This window comes from Emys orbicularis, chromosome 1 (assembly GCF_028017835.1).
Source record: "Emys orbicularis isolate rEmyOrb1 chromosome 1, rEmyOrb1.hap1, whole genome shotgun sequence".
Lineage (NCBI taxonomy): Eukaryota > Metazoa > Chordata > Testudines > Emydidae > Emys > Emys orbicularis.
In genome coordinates, this window is record NC_088683.1 from 197,271,947 (window position 1) to 197,297,031 (window position 25,085).

At 41.1% G+C, this 25,085-nt stretch overlaps 1 protein-coding gene across 2 annotated transcripts in view; it reads right to left on the minus strand.

Moving 5' to 3' along the window:
- Positions 1 to 25,085, minus strand: part of APP (amyloid beta precursor protein) — a 326,391-nt gene that overhangs the window by 161,154 nt on the left and 140,152 nt on the right. For both annotated transcript variants that reach the window (XM_065418260.1, XM_065418252.1), the window contains exons 4-5: positions 23,619 to 23,731; positions 21,816 to 22,009 (exon numbers count right to left, since the gene is read on the minus strand). In XM_065418260.1, the coding sequence (XP_065274332.1) occupies positions 21,816 to 22,009; positions 23,619 to 23,731 (307 nt within the window). The remainder of the gene's footprint in view (positions 1 to 21,815; positions 22,010 to 23,618; positions 23,732 to 25,085) is intronic.

Consider the following 25,085-nt stretch of genomic DNA (forward strand, 5'->3'; position numbering starts at 1 on the left):
CGTCCCGCTGGGCTCTTCTAATCGCCTGGCTGTCTGGCTGGGCGTAATCAGCAGCCAGGCTATTTGCCTCAACCTCCCACCCCGCCATAAAGGTCTCCCCCTTGCTCTCACAGAGATTGTGGAGCACACAGCAAGCTGCAATAACAATGGGGATATTGGTTTCGCTGAGATCACAGCGAGTCAGTAAGGTTCTCCATCTCCCCTTGAGACGGCCAAAAGCACACTCCACCACCATTCTGCACTTGCTCAGCCGGTAGTTGAAGAGTTCTTTTTCACTGTCCAGGGCGCCAGTATAGGGCTTCATGAGCCAGGGCATTAGCGGGTAGGCTGGGTCCCCGAGGATGACTATAGGCATCTCCACATCCCCAAGAGTTATTTTGTGGTCCGGGAAGTAAATACCTTCCTGCAGCCGTCTAAACAGACCAGAGTTCCTGAAAACACGAGCGTCATGAACCTTGCCCGGCCATCCGACGTTGATGTTTGTAAAACGTCCCCTATGGTCCACCAGTGCTTGCAGCACCATTGAAAAGTAGCCCTTTCGGTTAATGTACTGGCTGGCCTGGTGGTCCGGTCCCAGGATAGGGATGCGAGTTCCATCTTTAGCCCCACCGCAGTTTGGGAATCCCATCGCGGCGAAGCCATCTATGATGACCTGCGCGTTTCCCAGGGTCACTACCTTTGAGAGCAGTAGCTCAACGATTGCGTTGGCTACTTGCATGACAACAACCCCCACGGTAGATTTGCCCACGCCAAAGTGGTTCGCGACTGACCGGTAGCTGTCCGGCGTTGCAAGCTTCCAGAGGGCTATGGCCACTCGCTTCTGGACACTCAGGGCTGCTCGCATCCAGGTGTCATTGCGCTTCAGGGCAGGGGACAGCAACTCACAAAGTTCCATGAAAGTCCCCTTCCGCATGCGAAAGTTTCTCAGCCACTGTGATTCATCCCAGACCTGCAGCACTATGTGGTCCCACCAGTCCGTGCTTGTTTCCCGGGCCCAGAATCGCCGTTCCACAACATCAACATGACCCATTGCCACCATGATGTCCTCGGTGCGGGGTCCCGTGCTTTGTGACAGGTCTGTGCCACACTCAGGCTTGGTCTACACTTACCCCCCAAGTCGAAGTAAGGTACGCAAATTCAGCTACGTGAATAACGTAGCTGAATTCGACATACCTTACTTCGAACTTACCGCGGTTCAGACGCAGTCCACACGCGGCAGGCAGGCTCCCCCGTCGACTCCGCGGTACTCCTCTCGTCTAGCTGGAGTACCGCAGTCGACGGCGAGCACTTCCTGGTTCGATTTATCGCGTCCACACCAGACGCGATAAATCGAACCCGGAACTTCGATCCCCAGCCGCCGAACTAGCGCGGCAGTGTAGACATACCCTCAGACTTCAGGTCCTCACCGCGCTGCCGTAGCCTCCTCGCCCGATTTCTCAGCATCTGCCTCTGGGAAAGGTGGATGATAAGCTGCGAGGTGTTGACAACGGCCATAACTGCAGCGATGGTCGCAGCGGGCTCCATGCTCGCAGTGCTGTGGCGTCCACGCTGTCACTGACCAGAAAAGTGCGTGAACTGATTTCCCGCCAGCGCTTTCAGGGAGGGAGGGCGGGAGTGACGGTTGGATGATGACAGTTACCCAAAAGCACCCTCGACACATTTTTTTCCCCAGAAGGCATTGGCGGCTCGACCCAGAATTCCAATGGGTAGCGGGGACTGCGGGAACTGTGGGATAGCTGCCCACAGTGCACCGCTTCCAATGTCGACGCTTGCCCTGTTAGTGTGGACTCACAAAGTCGAATTACTGTCCTTAGTGTGGACACACACGTTCGACTTTATAATATCGATTCCACATATTCGATTTAAGTAAAATCGAACTACTCTCGTAGTGTAGACATACCCTAAGAAATGATCAGCAAACAAACAAGGTCTAGCTAGAGACATAATGAGCTATTTACCTGGAATTCAATTACTGGAAAACAATACTCCTCTTCCTTACATGAAAATTGTGCTTATATACCCCTCATATGAGTGACATATCCTGTACATACTATGTTTTATGCTGGTTGCAAGCACCTGACTACACCACCGACGGCCTTGGGTAGACAATAGTGAATTCTAACGTGTAAGACAATATCAGGACCAGCCACTTGCCTAAACACTTTGGAGCCTCACAGGAGGCACAGTGGTGGGAAGTAAAGAAAGACTATGACGACTGGGGCAATTAGGCTCCTGCAATTACTCTAAAAACCTACAGAAGTTAACAATATCCTTTGCTTTTTTTTTTTTAAGCTTTCTAGAAAATTATGTTCTTGCTAAAAGCGTATACTATATTCTACAGGACTCTCCCCCAAGGGCAATATGTCACAGAACTGGTTTTATACACATCACTGCATGGGGAGTACTGTGAAGATAGATTAAAACACACACTGTCTTCCAGAGCTTTTGATGTGAATCATTCAGAAGGAACCAAAAGTACTGGCATATTGATACAGTATTTGGTTTTCTCAAAATGAATTTAAAATCTAAAGGTTTATTTTTGTTCCCCACAGTTCCTAGAAACAGCTGGCCTCTCATTGGACGCACACAGCCATCCCACAGACTTCTAAAGTAGGGTTCCAGTCTCACCATAAAAGTAGTCATTACTTTTTCAAATCACTATTGAGGATTTTGAAAATCTGCATTCAAAAATGACTATTTAGATGATACACAAGTCAGTTTTACTATCAGACATACTTTCCTCTTATTAAAGAAAATGAGGAATTGGAGTTGAAGAACCTGAACTTGCATTTTAATTTTGCTTATGGAGAATACGTCTAAAAAGGAACTAAAAATAACAGAGAGTAGTCGGACTTTGGCTAAGCCTGATGGTTTCATCATACTGTCCTAAATGTATACAACACAATCCTATAAACAGCGCAGCACAAATATGCAACTTAAATATGTGTTGTGATATATCAAGCATGTACTACAGAAAACAACTAAAATAATAGTAACAGCACTGTTATACTAGAAAACAACACTAACATATTGTCTCATATACTCCTCAGATTCAACTGTGATAGCAGCACTCAATATATTACTACCACAGTACTCAGGGAGCATCCCTTCCCCACACCCTCAAGAAATGACACAAGAAATGTTTCCTACCAAGAAATAATAGCATCATAGTCTTTTACCACAACCCTGGATTCATATCACTTACACCAGGGGTTCTCAACCTTTTTTGAATCATGTCCCATCTTCGCTCCCTTTTTTTAAACCTGGAGCTGCCCCACCCCCAGCTGGGAGAAACCAGGTCCCCCAGTTGAGAACCACTGAGCTACGCTATAGAGGCAGAGTTTGTTCAGGTGCTGTGCCAAAAGGGGTTAAAGCCTCAAGTTTTGGTATTATTGTAAGTATTTATATTCACAGATGTAGACTCTGAACCAAATTTTGGTGCTGTCATCCGAGATGAGACTGCGGCCAACACTGAGTGCTAGTATTATGGTGCTTCTGTGACAAATGATGTATTCTATACTGTACGTGGCCGTAACATTCTCACTCCCAAGACAGCTCAAATGCTTTAATTGTTGTTCAGGACAGAAGAGATGCAGTGAAACACCCCAGCTAACCAATCTTCTTCTTTTTTTTTAAATCAAAAGTCATGCTTGGTTTTGTTGGATTAGTTTTACTGGCACTTATTATTGGTGATAATTTCACAGCACCCTAGTGTGATAGGCACTTCACAGCACCAGTAAAGACCCACAATCTCTGTGCTGAAGAATTACCAACATTAGGACCCAATCCTGCAACTTGTTGCATGTATGGCAGATTCCTGCGTCCATGCAGAGCCCCACTGACTTCAATAGGCTACGTGGGGGCACAGGGGTCCACCCACAGAACAAGCTGCAGAAACCATATTGGAGTTTAATTTCTGACAACCAACTCTCTCAACAACAGGATGGGGTCGGGGGGAGGATGAGATGGACTACAGCAAAAATTACATAGTTACGCAGACAAAGGTGTGGACAGCACAACATAGTTTAAAAAGTGTGCCTGTGTATATGTGTATGTATCTGTTTCTGAGTGCATCACAGTGAACGTGGGTATTCATGAGAGGCCTGAATGAGGAGTGGGTCGGGGGCTTACAGACTAGCGCACAAATGGAATGAAGTTAAATTCCAATCGTATGGAATACAACTGCAAATTTTACAATGGTACAGATCCCTTTATTTAGTGCACAACTTGAATTGCCAACTTCTTTCTCTCGGTCATGGTAAATACTCTTATTCCCACTGACATTGCACCCAAATTTGGCATCAGAGTGATGCTGTTTCCAGCTATTCTAATATACCCATCACCTTGGTTCCAAGTTACACCAAGAGTTTTGAAAGAAAGAGTTGTTATAGAAGGCAGTTAAGAAAGAAAATATTTGTACCTATCAGCTCAAGAGTTTCTTTATGTTTTATTTAACCTATTGTGCAGGTGTGCATACTTCATGTTGCTATTGCATTTTACTCTTTTGCTAAGCAAACGTGACTCAGTCTTGTTGGTTTTGGAACGCTGATCCTTCAACAGCTGTTTCTGCGTATTCCCTTGACACTATCTCAGCCAGCACCACAGACTGCAGTGTCTAGTTTACAAGATATTGTTGACATTTTGACTCAGCGTAATGGTGGTGGTGACAGGATTTTTCAGAGGCAGTTCAAGACATTACTCGATACACTGGCAAAGTTCACATATTTGTGAAGCCTTACCACTATCTGAATTTTACAGTTCAGCAGCAAGCAACAGGGATAAATTGCTAGACGTGAATATGGCTTTGAAAATACCGGCAATGTTCATAAAATCAATATTAGTGGCTCACAGCCTCATGTCAACAAAAATGTTGCCGTAATTAGGGATAGTAATTTGCATTAACAACAGACACATGGGGGCCTAAAAGCAACCTTGACCTGTCTCAAACTCCTTACACAGGGAATATTAAAATTTCCTCACCATGGAAACATTTCTGCTCTGAAGCACTGGAGAAGTAAACTAGATCTTAATGTAAATCATCTCTCCCCTGCTTATTGTATTGTCAAACAGGATATGGTTAAGAGGTATTACAGTAATACCATTCTTATACTCACGGAACCACTGGTATTTCAGGCAAATTCATGAGGTAAGCAATTCCACTTGTATTTCTGTTTTAAATAAAAGCATATCAACCATTTTAGGTCTAATGGGCCAATGTCTGTCCTCAAACATGCACACGTACAAGTCCCACTAATGTGCATCTCTGAACATATTTAAAGGAAGAATTTAGCCCACAGATATACATTGATTATTCAGTATGTTGTTTTTTTAAATCCACCACTTTGCTAGGACCTAACACAAACTTATACTTATTTTGCTCATTCTACGACCTGTGCGCAGTACTGATGACTTCATGGATGCTGGACAAACATATAAATAAAATTGAGCGACGCCAACTACCGTGCTTCCAGAAAAAAGACAGAATCAGCAGAGGAAAGTTTTCTTTTAGTCTTCTAACAAGCCAGGAAACAAAGGAAGTGGGAATACAAATTTAAAAGGACTATTACCTGGTCTTTTTAATTATGCCTCAGCAGTTGTGGGACTCCATTACAAACTCTGTTTTAGACGTTTCTGTCTCTGCTGCAAAGATTTTCAAGCTAATACTTGGTAAAAAGTTTCAATCAAGAATTGATATTTCAAATTTAAGGTTACTGTTTTAAACTCACAAGCAGAGGTTACATTTTAATCACAATTCTGTCAGATACCAAGTTTAACAAAATGTATATTTAAACACTAGAAAAAAATCAAAAGGTTTTGCAAGAAGCAGCACCAAATTTAGTGTAAGGAGTATATCTGGTTGCAAATCAACATGTTTTAATGGTTCTGAACCAATAAGAATCAACTTTCTTTAGGGGAAATAACAAAAAAGTATGAATGCAAAACATGATAAAAAGCAATGATTTAAATCAACATTTCTGCTTGATTTAAATCATGATCAAAATTGGTGATTTAAAACAATCCGCCCAGTCATCCCCAACTTTATACTGCAAAAACTCAAAACAAAGATCAGATGAAATATTCTTGCACACACACACACACACACACACACTCACACACACACACACACACCATCAGCTTCACAGATGTTCTGGAAAACATTTATTAAATATTACATCCAAAAAGCTACATTAAAAGAACTTTAAGGGCTCGTCCAGACAACAATTAGTGTCCAGCAATCTGGGGTGTAAATCTATGTTGCAGTAGCTTGCTGCACAATATCTGTCCATGTGGAACCTGCCACCATGAACTAAAAGTTCCCTACTGCACTTCGATCTAGTCTGCTTTGTAAAGTTTCACCCACGAAAGCTCATGCTCCTATAAGTCTGTTAGTCTATAAGGTGCCACAGGACTCTGTTGCTTTTGTAAAGGAAGTAGATCAAAGTACACTAGGGAACTTTCAGGGGGCTTGGTTCACATGAACAGTTAATGCATGTCAAGCTAGTGCAAGGTAGATTGACACCCCAGCTTGCCATGCACTAACTGTTCGTCTAGACAAGCCCTAAAGGTTGCAGAGTCAAGCATTCACAAGTTTGGAAATGCCAGAATTAAGGTGTCTGTGCAATTTTAATTTGCCCCACCCCCAAGTAGTAATCATGATAGTCTTGAATTTACATGATCACATACTATTCTTTGCACATGCCCCTCTCTCATTCAGTGCACAGGATGAACAATGCTCATTCGATATCTCATTTTATTCTCATTGTTCAACATGTGGTTCCATGTCTTATTTACTGCACACTATCCAAATCCTGCACTGAATCGAGAATTACTAGTTTCCTCATGGGCTTTTCTATGGCACTCATCACTGTAGTATCTCAGTGAATTTATCTTTACCTTCCCTCATAAGGGTATAGTGGTATTATTTCCATTTTACAGATGGGGAATGAAGGCAGAGACACAATATCAAGAGTTTCCACTAATTTTGGGTGCTCAGTTTTAGAAGCTTATGATGAGTTTTCAGAGAAAGTAGCATTTTATAGTACTTTATTTGTTCAGATCACAGCTCCCAATGACTTTAGTTGCAGTTGAGAGTGCTCAACTCTTCAAATCAAACACCAGGTGTCTCAAATTGTGCACGCAGAAAATGATGATTAGTGGCCACCTGCAAAAAGTTTGGTTTAAGTGACTTGCCCAGTATCACACAGGATCTCTGTGCCAGAGGCAGGGATAGAATCCAATCCTCCTGGGTGACATTCAGTTGCCTAAACCTTGAGAACATCCCTTCAGTCTTCTCGCAACGACACTCCCACCCCACCTTATTCACTAATCACCTTCCAAATTTTGAAGCAAATGAGGCAGGGAATTTGTGGAAAAATATCATTTCATCATGCAGCTAAGGAATATATCATAATGCATACACATAGGCAACGGTCTGACATTTTCTAGCCTTTGGGTGTTTCCTTTCCAACTTCAACATTCTTTGAATGTAATATTTTGCATGCATGTAATTTCCTAAGTTTTTAAAGAAACAAACTAAAAAAATAGGAAGTCCATCACGTAGAAACAGCATCAACTCCAACATGGTTCATCGGAAGGATCAGAAAGTTTAGTCCACAGCACAGGCCTCTGTTAACTGGAGTTAACACAACAACTGAAAGCGATAGTACAGCCAGCCACTAGAGGGAGATGGGGCACATATTTTGCCAGTGGGTTTCACAGCTATTTCTTAGCAGCAGAGGAATGTTGATACTCAAGAACCTTGATTCTGTTCCAGGTCCTAAGTGTTCTCTGCTGGTTTCAAACCTTTACGCCCAACTCCCACTCCCCCACAAGCCTGATTCCCTCTGCTTCTGGGCTCATTCATCCTTTGTCCCAGTTCCAGTCTCCCCATATCCTCTGGTTCCAGGTTTCCATCAGCTCCCTCTTGGCTCCCCATCCCAATTGCTAACTCATGACTCCTAGGAAGAGTTTTAGCTCATTTTAGAACTCTTAACTCCTCATCCTTGTCCTATTCCAATGGCCTCTTGTCCCAGCCTACTCTACAAGCCCTTTCCCTCTGCATTTCGGTCAGGCTACTTCCTCCTCCCCCTCCTCTCGGCTGCCTGGGTGCAAGCAAGGGGTCCATTGAGAGCACAGAAAAGAACATCTCTTTATTCTGTGTTCTGGTGCCTGGTGTCACAGGGCCTGCAGCAGCAATTGCATGAAAAGTCCTGCTCAGCTGCCGCACCTCTGGGCTGGAGGATGCTCATTGTGGACAGATTCTTCTGAGAAGTTAGCTGCCAAATTCTAACAAGTCTCTACTGAGCAAGCATGAACTGAGATTTTCCAAAGTGTTGTAAGTTGGCCAAATCTGGGCAGTTTTTTGTGTCAAAGGCACATCCCTCGCCCCAGGGCAGCCTACCGGCCATATTCCATGTCCCAAGCACAGAAGCACTAGAGCTTTTCAACCAAATGGTTGCAAGAATTTTTAGCATGGGAGACTTTAATCACCCTGATATCTGCTGGGAGAGCAATACAGCGGTGCACAGACAATCCAGGAAGTTTTTGGAAAGTGTAGGGGACAATTTCCTGGTGCAAGTGCTGGAGGAACCAACTAGGGGCCTGCTGCTCACAAACAGGGAAGAATTAGTAGGGGAAGCAAAAGTGGATGGGAACCTGGGAGGCAGTGACCATGAGATGGTCGAGTTCAGGATCCTGACACAAGGAAGAAAGGAGAGCAGTAGAATACGGACCCTGGACTTCAGAAAAGCAGACTTTGACTCCCTCAGGGAACAGATGGGCAGGATCCCCTGGGAGAATAACATGAAGGGCAAAGGGGTCCAGGAGAGCTGGCTGTATTTTAAAGAATCCTTATTGCGGTTACAGGAACAAACCATCCCGATGTGTAGAAAGAACAGTAAATATGGCAGGCGACCAGCTGGGCTAAACAGTGAAATCCTTGCTGGTCTTAAACGCAAAAAAGAAGCTTACAAGAAGTGGAAGATTGGACAAATGACCAGGGAGGAGTATAAAAATATTGCTCAGGCATGCAGGAGTGAAATCAGGAAGGCCAAATCACACTTGGAGTTGCAGCTAGCAAGAGATGTTAAGAATAACAAGAAGGGTTTCTTCAGGTATGTTAGCAACAAGAAGAAAGTCAAGGAAAGTGTGGGCCCCTTACTGAATGAGGGAGGCAACCTAGTGACCGAGGATGTGGAAAAAGCTAATGTACTCAATGATTTTTTTGCCTCTGTCTTCACGAACAAGGTCAGCTCCCAGACTACTGCACTGAGCAGCACAGTATGGGGAGAAGGTGACCAGCCCTCTGTGGACAAAGAAGTGGTTCGGGACTATTTAGAAAAACTGGACGTGCACAAGTCCATGGGGCCGGATGCGCTGCATCCCAGGGTGCTAAAGGAGTTGGCGGATGAGATTGCAGAGCCATTAGCCATTATTTTTGAAAACTCATGGCGATCGGGGGAGGTCCCGGATGACTGGAAAAAGGCTAATGTAGTGCCCATCTTTAAAAAAGGGAAGAAGGAGGATCCGGGGAACTACAGGCCAGTCAGCCTCACCTCAGTCCCTGGAAAAATCATGGAGCAGGTCCCCAAGGAATCAATTATGAAACACTTAGAGGAGAGGAAAGTGATCAGGAACAGTCAGCATGACTAACCTAATTGCCTTCTATGATGAGATAACTGGCTCTGTGGATGAGGGGAAAGCAGTGGATGTGTTATTCCTTGACTTTAGCAAAGCTTTTGATACGGTCTCCCACAGTATTCTTGCCGCCAAGTTAAAGAAGTATGGGCTAGATGAATGGACTGTAAGGTGGATAGAAAGCTGGCTAGATCGTCGGGCTCAACGGGTAGTGATCAATGGCTCCATGTCTAGTTGGCAGCCGGTTTCAAGCGGAGTGCCCCAAGGGTCGGTCCTGGGGCCGGTTTTGTTTAATATCTTTATTAATGATCTGGAGGATGGTGTGGACTGCACTCTCAGCAAGTTTGCAGATGACGCTAAACTGGGAGGCGTGGTAGATACACTAGAGGGTAGGGATCGGATACAGAGGGACCTAGACAAATTAGAGGATTGGGCCAAAAAAAAACCTGATGAGGTTCAACAAGGACAAGTGCAGAGTCCTGCACTTAGGACGGAAGAATCCCATGCAGTGCTACAGACTAGGGACCGAATGGCTAGGTAGCAGTTCTGCAGAAAAAGACTTAGGGGTCACAGTGGACGAGAAGCTGGATATGAGTCAACAGTGTGCTCTTGTTGCCAAGAAGGCTAACGGCATTTTGGGCTGTATAAGCAGGGGCATTGCCAGCAGATCGAGGAACGTGATCGTTCCCCTTTATTCGACATTGGTGAGGCCTCATCTGAGGCCTCATCTGGAGTACTTTGTCCAGTTTTGGGCCCCACACTACAAGAAGGATGTGGAAAAATTGGAAAGAGTCCAGCGGAGGGCAACAAAAATGATTAGGGGTCTGGAGCACATGACTTATGAGGACAGGCTGAGGGAACTGGGATTGTTTAGTCTCCAGAAGAGAAGAATGAGGGGGGATTTGATAGCTGCTTTCAACTACCTGAGGGGGGGTTCCAAAGAGGATGGAGCTCGGCTGTTCTCAGTGGTGGCAGATGACAGAACAAGGAGCAATGGTCTCAAGTTGCAGTGGGGGAGGTCTAGGTTGGATATTAGGAAAATCTTTTTCACTAGGAGGGTGGTGAAGCACTGGAATGCGTTACCTAGGGAGGTGGTGGAGTCTCCTTCTTTGGAGGTTTTTAAGGCCCGGCTTGACAAAGCCCTGGCTGGGATGATTTAGTTGGGAATTGGTCCTGCTTTGAGCAGGGGGTTGGACTAGATGACCTCCTGAGGTCCCTTCCAACCCTGATATTCTATGATTCTATAAGCACATTTTCCCCTAACCCTATTCTGCAAAATCATTTAACTGTTCTTTTGCTGAAGTTTTCCAAAAAAGTTCAGCCAGTGGCAGACACCAAGTACTGTATGGAAAATTTCAGCCTAAATGAGTAGAGCTTCGATTAAGTTATAAGCAACCGAAAAGAGTTTTATAATCAACAATGTTGCGCAACCTTAACTACACGCATTGCTAGTTGTGCTGCCTATAACAGAACAAATAATGGGTGCAATTATAAAGTTATAAATGGTGGCTATTATGACATAATGATGAACCACAAGTAGGAAGATAAGTGGTTTCGCCACAACCCTCAAGATGCATTAGTAGCCCCAATTTGATATTTTATTGACTATGGATACAACATTTTCAGTTGTATAACTCGGTCTCTTCTACTTGCTAGGAGTAACTTTCTACGAAAATTAATTTGCAAATGTCTTTTTGTATTGCTTGTATCTGAAAGCAGTTCTTTTACTCTGATACTTGTCTGAGTCCTCAAAGGATTAAGTGTCATATTTCCAAGCAGGACTGAAATTTTTTAGAGTTTGTATTTTAAAGTGATGGACTGATTCAAATCCCACTTAAGTCAATGGGGAAAGCAAACTATGTCACCCTTGACACTGCAACGTGTTACAGTCAACTGAATTATGAATCCCCCTCCCGTCTCATGAATTATGTTATCACCTTCTGCATTATCTGTACTTCAGTATTATTCTGTCATAAGTATGCATTTCTCATAATGCACTAGAGTGAATAAAGAACAGAATTGCTAGTGTAATTTCTTTTTTTCCAGGAGAGCTTTTTAATTTGTTTTCTACTCCCATAAAAAGTGGAAATTAATTTTTTTGTGGGCTTCTTTCAGTGCTGTACAACAGGGTGCTAATCTAAGGTCATTAGTTCTGACTCCATACCACATCAACAGAACCACCCTCTTCAACTAACATATATAATGGGAGCATTTCAGTCTGCATCTACACAGAGCTTTTACTTAAGTTTCCCACAATTTCATCAGCACCAATGCAGCTCTGCTAAGGGCAAGCCAACAGTGGGAGCGCTAGTCACTGGTATTTCTACTACCATGTGATCTAACCCTGCTCAAGGGAAATTGAAAAGGCACAGGGGTAAGAATGTAGGTAGCCACCAGTGCTTTGTCTACAACAGAGCTCTCCCTTGCTGGTCCCTGGTGATGGTGCAGTGGTGGTAAATTTTAAGAAAAGCTTCACTTACCATCAAAAAGACCATAGGGATTATTCAGTGCAGATTTTAGAATTCTGGACTGCTTTATCAGGATCCAGCAGAGTTCATGTGGGCTTTGTAAACTATGTTAGCTAAACCACTTGGGTTGAAAGAGATTATATATTCGTTTGGCAGAACATATGATTGATCTAGTACTTTGTATTGTATTTCACACACCATCATGTAGCATCATTAGACCATCTCTACAATTATAACAATTTATATCCTTTAACTGAAAGAAACAGATCAACTAGTTTTCACATATCAAAATTTAAAATACTTTCTAAAGAAATTCAGAAAATCTCCAGACAAGGCTCCATTAAGATGAGTTAATGTTATAAACAGATAACCTTTAAAATAAAACATTATAATAGTATTGTTATGAAAGAAATTTGAAAGACTGGGAATTAAATTATTTTATTTCACATCACCAGTCACCTACCACCATACCACTTCCACATTTCCATTAGGGACCACAAACCCTTAAGGATCAGACCATGAATCTAGTAAAGATATAAACAAATAAAAACCACTGAAATATCTCATGGAGAGACATAATTTTTGGCTCTAGTTCATATTGGAAAAAATCAACAAGGCCAAAGATTCATAACTCCAACCTCTCATCTCCCTTGTCACACACTGAAGATGGCTATCAAGCAGAATGAAGATTCTCGTCTGCTTCAACTTTCTACCCACAGCAAAAAAGTCTCAATAATATCCGTATATAAATCTGATACCACACAATAAGGCAGGTGGATGGGATGGGGGCGGGGATACAAAGTCAGAAGCTGTTTGTGGAAACTCAACTGTGAATTTTTCATGTCCAGATTTCTTTTTCAGATACTTCAAGTAGTATATATAGTTACAAAATTCCAATAGTTTACATAGTTACAACTTTGTAATGATTGTTTCTAACCTTAACTTATCATAAAGCTTTCATCCTGAGACAGATATGATTTAAGGCCTACATCATGCTTTGCAATAGATAGCTCTGTTTCCGTAAGTCATAAGGTCATAACCCTTCCATCCAAGTTAACTTTGGTCAGTTAAATGCAGAAGTGTGGTATTAACCTCCCGAAAGATGCTGAAAGTTCACTGAAGTCAAATAGGAGATCTCCTGGCTGACAAACTGAGCCTTCAAGGAAGCAAGAAAGCTCAGCTATTTCCTATTCATTGTTTCCCAGATTAGATTCATTGTTTCTGCACAAGAGCTCGTCCATCACTACAGTTAACATTTATACTCAAATGGTGCTTGGAATTGCCTCTGCAGTACTATAGCAATTACCTCTCAAAGCAATAAGCTGCTTCATCAGTTCTATTCTTACTCTACTCATCCATTTGCAAAGATTCAACATTATATTTGTCTTTCTGGACTCTCTAATGCTCACATGCCCCTAAGCGTTCTGTGCTTTGTTTATTTCAATAGCTTCCATGAAAAGAAAGATTATTTATTAAAACCATTATGCACTAAAAATGTCTTAAAATCTCAATACTGCAACATGTCAGCAAGGAGGCAAATACAAGAAATTAACAAATTCTACTATTTAAAATTTTAATCAAAGTAAGTTTTTAACCTAAAATGTGTAACATATTATTCCAAGAGATGCAAAACACATGCAGGAACTTTATTATGTTCATAATTAACAGAATAGATTTAACAGCCACAGGTACCATAGTTTTAAAAAAAAAAAGTTAAAGGAAAAGTCCAGTGTTTTAATCTTAAAAAATGTTTATACAGATAGGAATTATAACATGTAGAGAGTACAGAACTTCCTTAGGAAATTGTGCATCTAAAGAACATGGATGTTAAAAAAGACTGCACACACTTTCAATAGCATACATGAGTATGATGTTTCATCTTAATTTCTAGTATAATTCTCATAACTGATTTGTCACAAAACTTCAAAAAGCTATGAATTTGGGATTGCCTGAAACCCTGTTATCTGAAATTCAAAAACTTATTTCCCTTCCCCCACCCAAAAAAAAAAAAAATATTAACCAAGAACAAAACAAAACAAAACAAATGAAAAACCAACCAACCATTTTCCTCCCCCTTGGAATGCAACTTTTCCAAAATGCAGATTTACCAAGTTTTGGATGTCCTACAAGCTAATTAGATAATTGTGGTTTACCTGTACATATTATATATAAAACTAACCAGACAGAAGAAAGAAAATATGTTTATTACCCCTCAAAAATTCATTTTAATATGGAACAGTTTTCTGGGGTTCAAATTTCATTGTCCATTACAGCTTTGAGTGTTATCTTTTAAGACTCATTTTGGTGCTGCCCAGTGGCTTTCACCACACTGCCGCAGAGTGCTGTTTCTCTCAGTGTTTCAAATTATATGTACAATTTAAATAAAAATGCACTTTTAAAAAATGGTCCCAGGATATGAGAGAGACAAGATGGGTGAGGTAACATCTTCACTGTTATCTTTCACCAACAGAGCCAGGGGTAGTCAATTATTTTTTGTCAGGTCCAAATTTCTTGGTCAAGGTATAGTGAAGGTCCAGACTCCAGAGGAAATAATAGCCGCCCACCCCCCAACAATAATGACAATAATAAGTAAATAAAAAGATTTTGTGGTCCATTCAAAAGCATCTGGCGGTCCAGATTTAGCCCATGGGGTCTGCCTATTGACTATCCCTGAGTAGGTCCAATAAAAGATATAACATCCCACCCTGTGTCTCTCATATCTAGATAGATAAAATTCTAAAGAAGGCCTTCAGTTAAAAACTCTATTGCTGATGCTAGAAGAGGTCAGTCCTAGCAAGAGCATCCATATCTTAGCTGCCATCTGGGGATACAAGGTGAGAGGTAGCTAAGCTCTGGATCCCAGGACAGTCAAGGCTTGTAAGATTCACAAAAGCTTCTGTGGAGAGCGTAATTCAAAACCCTACCAATAGAAATCCCATTGCTGCAGAAGGGGAGAGTCATTCAACTCTGTCCTGGCTTTTCAGTCTTTCTAACGCCGGATACAAAAAGGACGCTGTAATCCACAAAAAAAGCTGCAACAGAGCATGCTCATACTCTGAAATGAAAGTTACAAAACAAAGTGGAGCCCCTATAACAGAATGCAGCCCACCATTCTGAACTGCACCATTCTTGAGTTGCACCTGGAAGTGGACAGAGTCACCACAGGGCAACGCAGTTGTGCAGAAGGAGGACAGCTGCTCCACTGTTTGCCTCTGAGACAGTCTTCAAGGGTAAAGTTCATTACGGTAGTTTAGGTGGAGGGAGCGAAGTTCTGGATGACTGTTACCAGTGCCACATTTGAGAGTAAAGGTTGCAACCTTTTCGTCAGCTGTACAGGCCAGCAATGCTAAAGTACTTACAAATTCTGAAGCAGTGATGGATCCAAAATACATACTGAATGGGGATTTTGACAAGGCACACTGTGCTGCTTAGTAGAGATCTGGTTAGACCTAATTTTATATCCCAACCGGAACTGCCTAGACCACAGCCAATCCAAACCCGACCTGAGCTTGAGAGCACTGAGTTGTTTTCATACCCAACATGACCCTTGTAGTCGGGTCCTGTTGGGTTTGGCTTGCGAGATTGTACTTAGGGAGCCCCCTCCGCACTCTCTTACCTGCCCTAGGCACTGCCAGGCACCTCCCTTCAGGACTCCCGCACCCCGGCAGCAGTGCACAGGGCAGGAGCAAAGCATCCCTGTGAGCTAGTGAGGTAACCTTGCCACCGCCATGCCCGCTTCCAGCATGGGGCGTGTCATAATGTGCCATGGTGCCTCCCGTAATCCCTTGGGAAGCTGGCTGAGCTACCCTACTCACCTGTGCCCTGGCACATTCTCTCACACAGGAGCCAGGCAAGGAGAGAGGCGGCAGCAGGGAAGACACAGCAGCAGCTCTGGGGATCTTGTGCAGCGGCCCCACCCTCTCCTCCATCCAGAACCAGCACTAAAAATCTCACTGTCATTTGCACGTGCACTGCCTTACTGCCAACTTACATGTTAAGTAGGCTTCAAATACTTTTGCAGTATAAACATACATAAGAATCATTCTTTTTTCTTCAACCACAAGTAATCAATGGAGGGGGTAAAACAAGAAAAGCCTATTATGTAAGCAGCACATAATAGACACCTGAACAAGGCACACTGGGGACCTGCTGTCCAAGTAGAATATACCAAAAAAATATGTAATATCAGGTACAACTGATGAGGAACCTTCAACCACCACTGATGACCATTCCAGATAAAACCCACCTGCAGTGGAACGTACAAAGTAGATTAATGGACAACACAATGCAGCACAGCAGGCGCAGCAGCAATTCAACAGAAGAAGAATTAAAGCAATGTGACGGGTATAAAGCATACTGTGAACAGTTAGAGCAGCTAGGAATGTGACAAAGTGGGGATTCATCTGTTTCCAATTGTGAGCTCCATTTTGTTTTGTGAACCCCATTCTTTTTCAGGGGCTCCACTTTGTACTGTGACTTTCATTTTGGAACATGACCATGTTGTGTTGCAACCTTGTTTGTGGATTAGAACATCTTTTTTTGTAACAGGGCCTTGACACCTAGTGGAAAGACTATCTGAATCAATGCTGAGTGACTCTCCCCTTCTGGAACAACGGGTTGTCTACTGTTAGGGCCACTGAGTTTGAATTACTCTCTACACAGAAGCCTGGGGATGGGGAGGGGAACTGGAGCCTGTAACTCCTTCAGCAGAAGCACATGAGCAAAAGGGGGACACAGACTGTCTGGCACATACCAGAAAAAAAAGGCAGGAGAAAGAGAAGGAGGAGAAACTCTGCCAAGTCTAAGGACACTGACCAAACCTAGGACTCAGAAAAGGGGTGAGATCAGAATAAGGGGGACTGTGTGCAAGATTTTGTTGTTTTTCACAGATCTGTAACTCTCAAAGTGCTTACAAGAGTAAAGAGCTTATAGTTTAAAAAAAAAATTCCTTTGCTAAGACCTTGCTTTTCTGCCACATTGTCCCTCAAGGGTTTAATTAGAAACCAGAGCTCCCACAGCAGGTGGACTCTGAGGGGAACATGTCTAAGCAACTGGAGTGGCCCGAAAAGGGCTGAGGGACTGGTTTTGGAGTCTAGGGCAGCTGGATTGCAGGTTCCAATGTCATACAAAGGGTAAGCCTCTGGGAGTGTGCCTTTGAGATCCAGAGCTAGGGACAGTGACCAGTCACTATCCAGACTTAGAGGCTTAGAAACATGTGGGATCTAGGAGTTCAGTCACTCACAAAAGACATGTATCTGTCCTGAGAGTGGGTCTGGACTAGGTTCTAAGGTGGAGTATTTGGTAACATTATGGACATAGCTAGCTACTGCATGAAAATTAAAGAAGAGCCAGATCTGGTAAAACCTGCTAATAGCTCCTATTTGCACAATAGGGCTAAAACACAAGACAAGACTGATCAGCTTTTAATAAAAAAGAAAACAGAAAAACGCACATTATAATTATTTAAATATTCAGTTACTCTGTATTACTTAAATATAAAATTCACTCTGCATTAATTCTAATCAGCTTTTTTGCACTTTTGCAAAAGCACTGCACAAAAATATCAAAATAATATAACTGCAACAGACATGTTAAAGAATTCTTAAATTAGAATGATGCTAAAGTCATAGCATAAAATAATGAAGTCTTTTTAAAATAAAATCTTCTTACTTTACTTATCTTTGTATGAATAGAAATGTTTCACAGTAAATGACAGCTAAGTGCATGATAAAGCAATTTCACTGATAATTACTGCAGGCTCAAGGACTGCACTTCTTTCTCTATTATATCTCTGAAATCCTATTCCAAAGGCCAATTCCTTACAGAGCAATGAAGATGTTAAAAGCTGTCACTAGAAACTAATGCTGCATTGTGTGTATGACAGTCAGTTTAAGAGACCCAGATAATCTACTACAAATAGGAATACAAATTTATCGACATTGGTATGGGTCACTAAATTACATGCATTCTATTTTTTCTTGAAAGGGTAAGAAAAAATGTAGTCCAAGTATGCTATAAACTCCAGCTCTTGACAAGATCATTGCACAAAGGAGACACAAAGCTAATTTACTAAATGTACAATTGAGAAAAATGAAAGTAAAAGTCAAAACAAAAGTTAAAGTAATAAAAGAAAAAAAACAGACTTCTGTTACAGCTGCATGATTTCGAATAAATTCTTCCCCCAAAAGTCAGGTTCTAGTGGACAGGGTACTGGACTGGGATTCAGGAAACCTGGGTTCAATTCCCAGCTATGTCACTAACCTGTGGTGTGACCTTGGGCAAGTTTCCCTGTGCATTTGTTTCTCTTTACACTTTCTGTCGTACCTATTTAGATTGTAAAATCTACAGGGCAGAGATACCAAAATACCCTAGGGACTTTACAATAAAACAAATATAGATTAGCTGTTTGTTTTAAATTACATGTATAATAATAAAATAATTAAAATCCTTTTATTGAATCCTTATCCTCCTTTCTCTGCCTGTAGACATTCCTCGACGTTCTGTCATTGCTCCTTTCCTCTTCTCCACCCGCACTTCCACTAAGGTTTCCACCTCCACTTTTATGTGGATTACTTGTAAATTTACTTCTCATTATCTGTCTCCTTGCTCTTCTTGGTTGACCCACTGCTGTCTAAAATTTGCTGTCTCCAAAACTGAACTTGTCTTTCCTCTTAATCTGAATGCCGTAAAAGCTACAAAAGCCACGTCTGAAGGTTCTAACTTCAGTTGTTTTCTCACCACCCGTTATGGGGAAAATAAGTGTTCACACTCACATCACCCAACTGATTTTGCTAAAGCTTTACCACCTCCCCCACAATTTTGTTTTATCAAATTAAAAGCTATTGAAAAAAAGAGGGATAGAAACAGAAGCTCCATTAATGCAGGAGTTACCAGCAGCTTCTGTACTTTTTATACAGTATCACATAATATACACATACAGGAAGAGATATTAAACTTTTTGGAAGGCGTCATGATGAAAGGAACACTGTAAATGTAAGGTTACTGACTTATGGTGAAACTACATGGAGCTAAGTAAACATTCCAAACAAAGAAAACTGCTTTAGTGGTATAAAAACATTAGTTTAGTGGTATAGCAAGCAATATCAGCATCCCTCCCTATTGACTTAAAACTAAGATTGGAAATCCAAAATTTGATCATAATTTCTAATGTTACATATTAGTAGTCAGATACCGTCGCATAATATATTATATGATTCATGTTTGTTATTCTATCAAGCATACAGCATTTAAACTTACTCATGTTCAAAGTGGGAAATTCTATTTTTGTAACCTGATATCAAGGATACTCTAATTTTGATGCAAAAGGACTCATTAATCATTTCTATGAGTGTATTTTTGGCTTCAAGGCAGAGGAGGGACTGGATGCAGCTTGAGGATTGAAGAACCAGCAAATGAAACTAGTGAATTCGTTTATAAGAACTGCAAATTGTCGAGCTCTTCATCTTAATTAAAGTTCAACTACTTCGTAAAAGCAACGTGGCCTTTCCAGATTTGCTGTAGGTATTTCTATATGAAAAAAGCTTTTACTATTCACTTGGAATTTCAGGATTGGATTCAAATGTAACTCCAGTTGATGCTCTAATAGAATATTAGTTTTCTGAAGTCATCCTTGACCTGCTCAATTTAGAATTTGAATTGCTTTATGAGTAGATTCTGTATGCTTCCCCAGTGACAAACATGAACAATTGAAACAAATGGATAATTCAGATTGCGTTATATACATCCCTCATAATTGCTGTTAATTGCTGTAACGTGCACCATTATGAGAACATTTTTATTTCATATTTTTAGATATCTTCGACCAGACATATTAAAGGAGAATATTTCATTTTTGCAAATTTCTCCATCTTTATATAGGAAGAAATTAATTTGAGGACTGCAAACATTTTTCATTCTTAGCCCACATTTTCAACAACTTGAAACCCAATCAGCAATGCATAAACCAAATATACAGAAATTACAAAACGATGCTGTGAGAGCTGGCCTATAAACCTCCTCGAAAGTGAGTTCTATTGCTACACTTTGGCTGTTAGATGTACTCATTAAGAAAAATCAAATATTCCAAGACTGAAGATGTCTTCCTCCCTAGATGGGGCCAAAAGCAGGGGCCTTGATACTACTCTTTTGTGACAAGGAATCAGAGAAAAGACCTTAATTTCGTTCATCTAATCCATCCCCTTGCAATTAAAGACCTGTTCCCTGCAACAGCTTTTTTAGTACTGTGTTCAACCTAGTGTTCAGTGTTCTCCATGATATGGCTTCTGCTCCTTCCCCAAAAGACATTTCCACAATTGAATACATCTTCTTGTTAAAGATTTCCCTGATATTCAGTCTAATTTTTCGTTGTCCTAATGTCATTCCATTGCCAATATTAGCCCATTACTCCTAGTTAGAGTCATTTATCTCCATCCTTCATCTTTACATCCCTGAAACACTTGTAGGCTAATGTTCCCATTTTAGCCATTGCTAAGGCAAACTATATACATTTGGCATTTTTAATCTTGCCATATAAATTTATCCACCCTGCCCCTAATCATTTTTGTTGTTCTTCTCTGAACTCCCTCCAGTCTCCCAGGCTCGTCCTGGTTCTAAGGTGCTGTGAAATGAATGCAGAAGATGAAAAGGAATTAATCAGCCAATTTCTGAGATTTGGATTTTGTTTCCCCTTTCTAAAAATTGACACTACCAACATCTAAACTCTGCACTTCCTGACTTAATCTAGTATGCTGTGATGTTTGGTCAAATACAGAATCATGACCCTGGATTTTAGTTTAGTAAAGGAGGGTAACTTTCATTGTATTTTAAAATTAATTCCCCAGAGATATTTAAGATTTGAATAGAACTGTACTCAGCTCTCACTTACACCTGTATAACCCTAATGCAGTTAGTAGGCTACCATGAAAAAGGCCATATCAACCTGGGATACCCAGTTACAGTATGATCATACCCCAAGCTTAATCCAGCATCCCTTTGGTATGTTTAGATGATGCTAAATTGTTAAAGGAACCAAGGTATAGCCATGTTCTTTCCCCACATACACAGGCAAAACCAGTCCATATTGTAACATGGTCGCTGCGCAATTGTCTTGCAAAGTGACTCCCCTAACATAGTTGCAACTTTAATGCAGGCAGTGTCTAGTAAAGAAGAATATGTCTTGTCATTGTGTGGCCATTTAAATAGATTTTTGAAAATACCTTTTCAATTCATAATTAAAAGGCATGCTGCCAGCTTAAAAGTCTTCTTACTGTGTCACTAACACCTATGTTAATAAAACTAAAAAGGGGGTTTTAAAACACCTCACTTATCACTAATAGGGTTGGCTGTGCATTTTTTCCAGTTCACTCAGCTTGCCAATGAAAGCTTCCCAGGTAGCCTGTTTCAATTTTTGGTTGTCATATGCTTGCACAATATAGTGTTGGGTCGCAAATACTGCCAGGGAATGTTTACAGTCCAACAAGACATTTTTCATTGCATTTAAAAAAAAACAATTAAAACGTTATAAACCTTATGGTTTTGTAAAAATCAAAAACATATTAAAACCCAGACATTTTGGGTCACTTCAAATGTTTCAAACAATGTGAAGATCCATCAAGTGTGCTCATATCAAAGACTCTGCTGCTAACTTTTAGTCTTTCCAAACAAACTTCTGACAATTTTCAGTAAACCAGAAAGGAGAAACACCACTCTTACCTTCCATCTGCATAATCTGCATCCGCACCTCCCCACCAGACATCGGAATCGTCTTCCTCAGCGTCAGCTGAATCAACATTGTCACTTTCATCTGCTAATGGACAGCAAACAAACTCCACACCACGGAACTTGTCAATTCCACAGGGCAGCAGCATACCGTAATCATGCAGATTCATACTCTTTTCACTACAGGACTACAAAAATAAAGAGAACAGTGACAACATTGTTACACAGTGAGCTGGCCAAGGAAAAGTTGGCATAGATGTTAAGAAAATAATAAAAGTCTGTGTACAGCCTCAGAAAATTAGAGTTAGCTTGTTAATTGATCTCTCAACTATTGTGACTGATAAATTCATTCAGCGTGGGAACATGGGCACCCAACCACAGTCTAGTTATTTTAGGCAACAAGCTTTTCCTTCTCCTCAACTCTTCTCCTTGCCAAAAGATTTCATCCCCTCACATACACCTGACAAATCCTACATCCTCTTACCTAGAACTACTTTGAGGGTTTGCTTTTGCTGTGCAGAATTAACCACTGGAGAGTGACAGTTTGCCCTGCCTATGTAATAGTGCTACTGAAGAGGAGATCAACACCTAACGCACTTGATACATTGAGGTTTGATTCCTCGTTTAATATGGTACCTTCTAGCCATATTGGAAAAGTGTTAATTATGCATCATTTAAGAGGTTGCACAAAACACTTAAAAGACAAAACCACACAGAACATGTGGAAAAGAAGAAAACATTTAAATGTTTTCACCCCTCAGCATGTCATTGTGAGCTGATATTACAGGGTCAAACAGACTTCCAGGAGGGTCCATGCAAAATGGTAATTTGCAACTCTAAACTCTTGTCAGTTTACCTTTAAGAAGACATGTACCTACAAAGGACTAAGATATCATTTGGATGCATGACACCTACAAAATTAAGTTTCAGAGGGTCTTTAATAAAATGTCAGTGAGTTGTAAAATCATATGTTCTGTGCTTTTTATCAGTTTTACACATTGTCCTCACAAGTTTCCTTGTCCTCTCTCTCCTATTTCTTTCCCATCCCCCTTCTTGACCTCATTTGTTGCATCATCTCTGAGATTAGATTGTAAATTCTTTGAGGCCGGAGTCATGTCTTAATTCTATGAAGCACTTAGCACAAAATTATACTACTACTACTACTACTACTACTACAAGTGAGTGAGTCAAGCATTAAAGGTGATTAAAAGGAATTAGAGAGCTTAATACTGCCATGTACGATGTGGGACAAAAGTTTATGGAAATAGATGTTCTTATTTTCCAAGCACGGAGTAGTGACATTACAGATGTAATCTTAGTTCTTCAACAGAAGAGCAATGTTAAGTCAAACTGATAAGTCAACCTTCACAAACACTGGAACTTGCATAAAAAAAATCAGGAGTGTTCAAATTTGAGAATATGGTATAAAACAACAATAATATGAAAATTCAAACATCAACTCTACATGACACATCAAGCTACAAAATAATACTGCTTATGAATCAAAATAAACGTAACAGAACTTTTCCTGGTTTTCTCCTAATTAAAAGCACCAATTCACCACCCATCAATAAATATTTACAAATACAACTGTGTCCTCACCATTTTCATAGAATCATAGAATATCAGGGTTGGAAGGGACCTCAGGAGGTCATCTAGTCCAACCCCCTGCTCAAAGCAGGACCAATCCCCCAATTTTCTCTATAACAACACTGTTGTAATTAGATGCATCCCAGGAAAGTGATACCACTTGAAAGAAAGATGGCTAGAAATGTCAAGATAAATTATATACTGTACCTCTTTAGCAACAGTGTGCCAGTGCAGGTGAGTTTCACATATATCCATCCTTTCCTGGTGGAGGAACTTGCACTTATCTGGCACCAGAAGGGCATCACTCACAAACTCACCAACTGGAAGAAAACAATATGAAGTCTTCATTTCACTCATTATTTCAGTCTCCGAATTTTTGTTTTTAAAACTTAACAGTGAAGAAGTCAACCTCCAACTAATAAAGGCTAATGAGAAAGTTTCCCTAACAGACAGGTTACTCAATACTTCCCCACTATAAGGATTCTTTAACTTTCTACTGACGAATGTGGTACCAGTACCTTCCAGAGAGTCAGGATACTCTCTGGTCTAATCCAGTGTGGCAATTCCTATGTTCCTAATACAACATCTCCAGGACCGAAGACTTCAATGGCCTTTACCATTAAGTTAGTGTTTGCTGTGACCTGGCTATCTGACAAACATTAAAACATGAATCTGAAGAATATTGGAACATATTTACATTCTTTACATCCAGAACAAATTTGACACCAAATCACCATTCCAAATCATTCTAAAGTATTTTAGTAAATGACAGGGCATTGTTATTGTGTAGCTTTAAAAAAAAAATAGTATTTTAGTCCCTTTTCAGTTTAACCCAGTTTCACCAGCATGATAGCACACAGGTTAACTGAGAAGGTTAATGGTACTCTGAAACAACATCCTAACAACACACTGAGATCATCCGATTGTCAGCTCTGTATACCAAGTTAATGCGTGATCACTGCCTCTCTCTTGAGCACTATACTTTAATTAGCCAGGAGGGATCCACCTGCTGTACAATTAAAGAGTGTTGAAAAACACACTCGGGAATAAATGTCTGCAGTGCTGGTGTTTACGATTATGGGGGAAATATGATGAACAACATGATTTATTGCACTGCAATCATAATTTTGTAGTAATTCTGGCATTGCAGTTTTTTTTTTTTTAAAGTTACAAACATGGAGATATTGGACAAATAACTAGCAGGAAGCTGTCAGAGAACTGATATACTCTATTGTATGGATATTGTCTGGACAGTAGGAAGAAGTTACCTACCTTGGTATCTGGAGATTCTTTGAGATGTGTCACCCCTATCTGCATTCCACTGTGGGTACACCTGCACTCCATGCACCTGGAGCTGGAGAATTTTGAAAGCAGTGTCTGTTGGTCTGCACATGCACCCTCGCCCTCTTGTGCCTCTGTCTAAGGCGATAAAGGGTGAGGCAGTGCACTTGCCTCTCCAGTTCCTTCTCTACCGGGAATCCAAAAGATGAACTGAAGAAGGGGGGAAGTAGGGTAGGAAGTGGAATGCAGACAGGGACCAAATATCTCAAAGAGCTTCCAGTAACAAAGGTGAGTAACTTCTTCTTTCAGTGCTGGTCCCTATGTGTATTCCACTATAGGTGACTGACAATACTTAAGTAGGAGGAGGGGTGCGAGGATGCAAATGACAGAGCC